Consider the following 2,783-nt stretch of genomic DNA (forward strand, 5'->3'; position numbering starts at 1 on the left):
TAATTTTTAGAGTGTTTAAGATACAATTCTGTATTTTTCTTCAGTAATTGATTTCCTTTTGATCTTTGATTAATTTTAATTGTTTACTTCTATTAAAGCAAGTTTCTGACATTCACTTCATTTTGCAAATTCTTGACCAATACAGTACTGGTAATACTGACAGTCCCAGGTTAACTGGTTACTGACTGGCATAAACTGGATCCATTGATTTGCAATATAAAGCCAGCCCAATGAGTGACATACGATCTTAAATTATATATATAGTGTATATGTGTCCACCCTGGTGCCTTCAGGGGCAGTTGGAATCTGTCAACACCAGGAGTTTTCTTCTATTCCCAGGGCAGCAGTTCTAGATAATTTGACGGAACCAAACCTCGCCGTCCATGGAGATCGCCCTAAGAGTCAGATGAAAGTTAAATTTGTGTGTGAGAGGCAGTGTAAGATCTAAGGAGAAATGTTTGAATTAACACTCACATAGTAAAATCCATCCTGATCCATGTCACCCAGGACATATATGATGTCTCCTGAATGGAAACCAAGTTCAGCCTTTGAAATAAACAGAGAAATGAGAGTTCACAGCGTGTACAACATCACTGCAAACCATTAACACGTCACATGAAAATAATTTCAAGTAGAATGACAAAGCGTACTTCACTGTCCATGTTGGGGGAACTTTCCCATGGATCATAGTCAAATAAGGCCACCATTCGTCGAACAACCATCTCATCAGGGATGCTGGTTGTGATGCTCAGATCCGGTGTTACAGACAGGTCTGTGGTCAAAACTGCACAAACAGTTCCTTGAAATCACTTGACTTGAAATGTAAGGTAAGTAAAAAACAGCCTTTCACTTCGTATTTACTCTACCCCAGGCTACCTGTGCTTCTAATAATAATCTGTAATTTATTAATCCCTCTTGGGGAAATTCTTTTTACTCTTCACACTCACTCAAGTACATATATGTGTTAATTACACACGAGGTTACAGGTTACAGGCCCCTGAAACAGACACAGCACACTAGGGACCTGTAGACATGCAATTAGTAGACACAGAGAGGACATATAGCGGTACAGGGAGGTGGAGTGACGGGTCATGTGAAGAAATCGCGCCCCAATGAGCATCTTTTAGGGGGGACGATGCCTTGCTCAAGGGCACCTCGGCAGTTGCTGGGAGGTGAGCCACCGTCAGCTCACTCTCCGATGGATGTCCTGGCGGGAGCGAGACTCGAACCCCCAATGGCTGGGTGATCCCTTCTTCAAGACGATTGCTCTACCGCCGAGCCACTGCCGTCCTTAGTAGCTATTCTGAGTAGCTTTGTAACTCTACTGTCATTCTTACAAATTTTCCTCCGAAACAACAGCTTCTCCCCTACTCTACTGTCTGCCAGTGCGTTAGCTCATCCTGTTCTGCAGAGGCTTGGTACCTGTGTTGTCCACAGGGAGGAATCCCTGCTGCAGGAGTTGATGCTTCAGGTACTCATCATCTACTGGGATTTCAGCCACCATGTTACTTGGTACATAACCAGACAGGCCGCCAGACTCTCCGTGATAGAAACCATCCCAGTCTTTATTTCCAAACACCTTACCAATGGAGAGAGTCCTTTAGCAGATGGACAAAATGTATATGTGTGTGTGTGTGTGTGTGTGTGTGTGTGTGTGTGTGTGTGTGTGTGTGTGTGTGTGTGTGTGTGTGTGTGTGTGTGTGTGTGTGTGTGTGTGTGTGTGTGTGTGTGTGTGTGTGTGTGTGTGTGTGTGTGTGTGTGTGTGTGTGTGTGTGTGTGTTTGATGCAGCAGGAGCTTTTCATTGAGAAAACAGTAAAAAATAAGTAAATAGATACAAAATGGTGGCTGGAAAGAAATAGAATACTTATATTTTTGCTCAGTTGGCTTGAACTTTGCACAAACAGGAAAGAGGAACAGGAAATACGCCTCATTCATATGAGATTTACGCCACAAAAACTGCATACCCTTTTATCTATGACAGTCATCGCAAGTTTCAAAACTCCATGTGGTTTTTACCTTGATTATCTGGCCTGGTACAAAAGGCAGCTCTTCTGCAGCGGTCTCAAAGTTGGGAGACATGGCAGCAGGGTTGTACGGATAAAGAGCCACAAAGAGTCGGACAGTGGGTCTGGACACTTGGCTTGCAGTCTCAAGTTCCCATTCTATAAGGTCCTCTGGAGTAGCAATTCTCACTTCATCTGGGAAGATTAGAACATCCAACTCCAGCCGTGTCTCCATTTACAGCAGCGAGGGCTCGACTGTCCACAGACAGGTGGCTGCTGGAGACAGCAGACTTCTCCTTAGCTTTATCCTAATTTGAGGTAACTAAGCCAAGCTATAAGGAAGGGTAATCCTCTTTGAGCAAGCGGAGGGATACATCAGTGCAGCATTGCTTGTTGCATTGGAAGACTGCGCCATGAAATGTTTAGTGTTGTATGAGAACCGCTACAATGGTATCTGAGTCATATATAACTATGTAGCTCATTTAGACTGATTATTTCTTCCAGTACACATTTGAAACATCCCCTTTTTCTGTGAAGGTTGTATAATTAATACGGCTCAGGGAAAAAAGGGATGGAATGGAAAATAGTCAGGTTTATTCTAAGTCATATCATGAAAAGAAAACGCCTATATTTTCTCAAAAACAACTACTGAAACTTATTTGAAATAACTAGTTAAAGAATGACTGTAAGAAAACTTCTAGTTTCTGCACAGGCTCTGGCCTTTCTATTGCCTAAATAAATAAATAAATAAATTGAAATCCCCTAATACAATTTTTTAA

At 42.4% G+C, this 2,783-nt stretch overlaps 1 protein-coding gene across 1 annotated transcript; it reads right to left on the bottom strand.

Annotated features, from left to right (window-relative positions):
• Positions 1–263: 263 nt before the first annotated feature.
• Positions 264–2,295, bottom strand: si:ch211-105f12.2 (RIMS-binding protein 2-like). Its single transcript, XM_068317323.1, has 5 exons — positions 2,018–2,295; positions 1,423–1,579; positions 651–784; positions 475–546; positions 264–395 (listed from the first exon to the last, which is right to left on the bottom strand). Exons 1-5 carry the CDS (start codon positions 2,237–2,239, stop codon positions 330–332), a joined length of 651 nt encoding a protein of 216 aa, XP_068173424.1. The 5' UTR covers positions 2,240–2,295; the 3' UTR covers positions 264–329.
• Positions 2,296–2,783: the final 488 nt, after the last annotated feature.

The sequence above is a fragment of the Antennarius striatus genome, chromosome 6, assembly GCF_040054535.1.
Source record: "Antennarius striatus isolate MH-2024 chromosome 6, ASM4005453v1, whole genome shotgun sequence".
Taxonomy (NCBI): domain Eukaryota; kingdom Metazoa; phylum Chordata; class Actinopteri; order Lophiiformes; family Antennariidae; genus Antennarius; species Antennarius striatus.

Excerpts from the sequence above, each read along its gene's own strand:
- si:ch211-105f12.2 (XM_068317323.1), bottom strand. The coding sequence starts at position 2,239 with ATGGAGACACGGCTGGAGTTGGATGTTCTAATCTTCCCAGATGAAGTG. Across the intron at positions 1,580-2,017 it reads TACCAGGCCAGATAATCAAG|GTGTTTGGAAATAAAGACTG; the intron begins GTAAAAACCACA and ends TCCATTGGTAAG. Across the intron at positions 547-650 it reads CCCCCAACATGGACAGTGAA|GCTGAACTTGGTTTCCATTC; the intron begins GTACGCTTTGTC and ends TTTATTTCAAAG.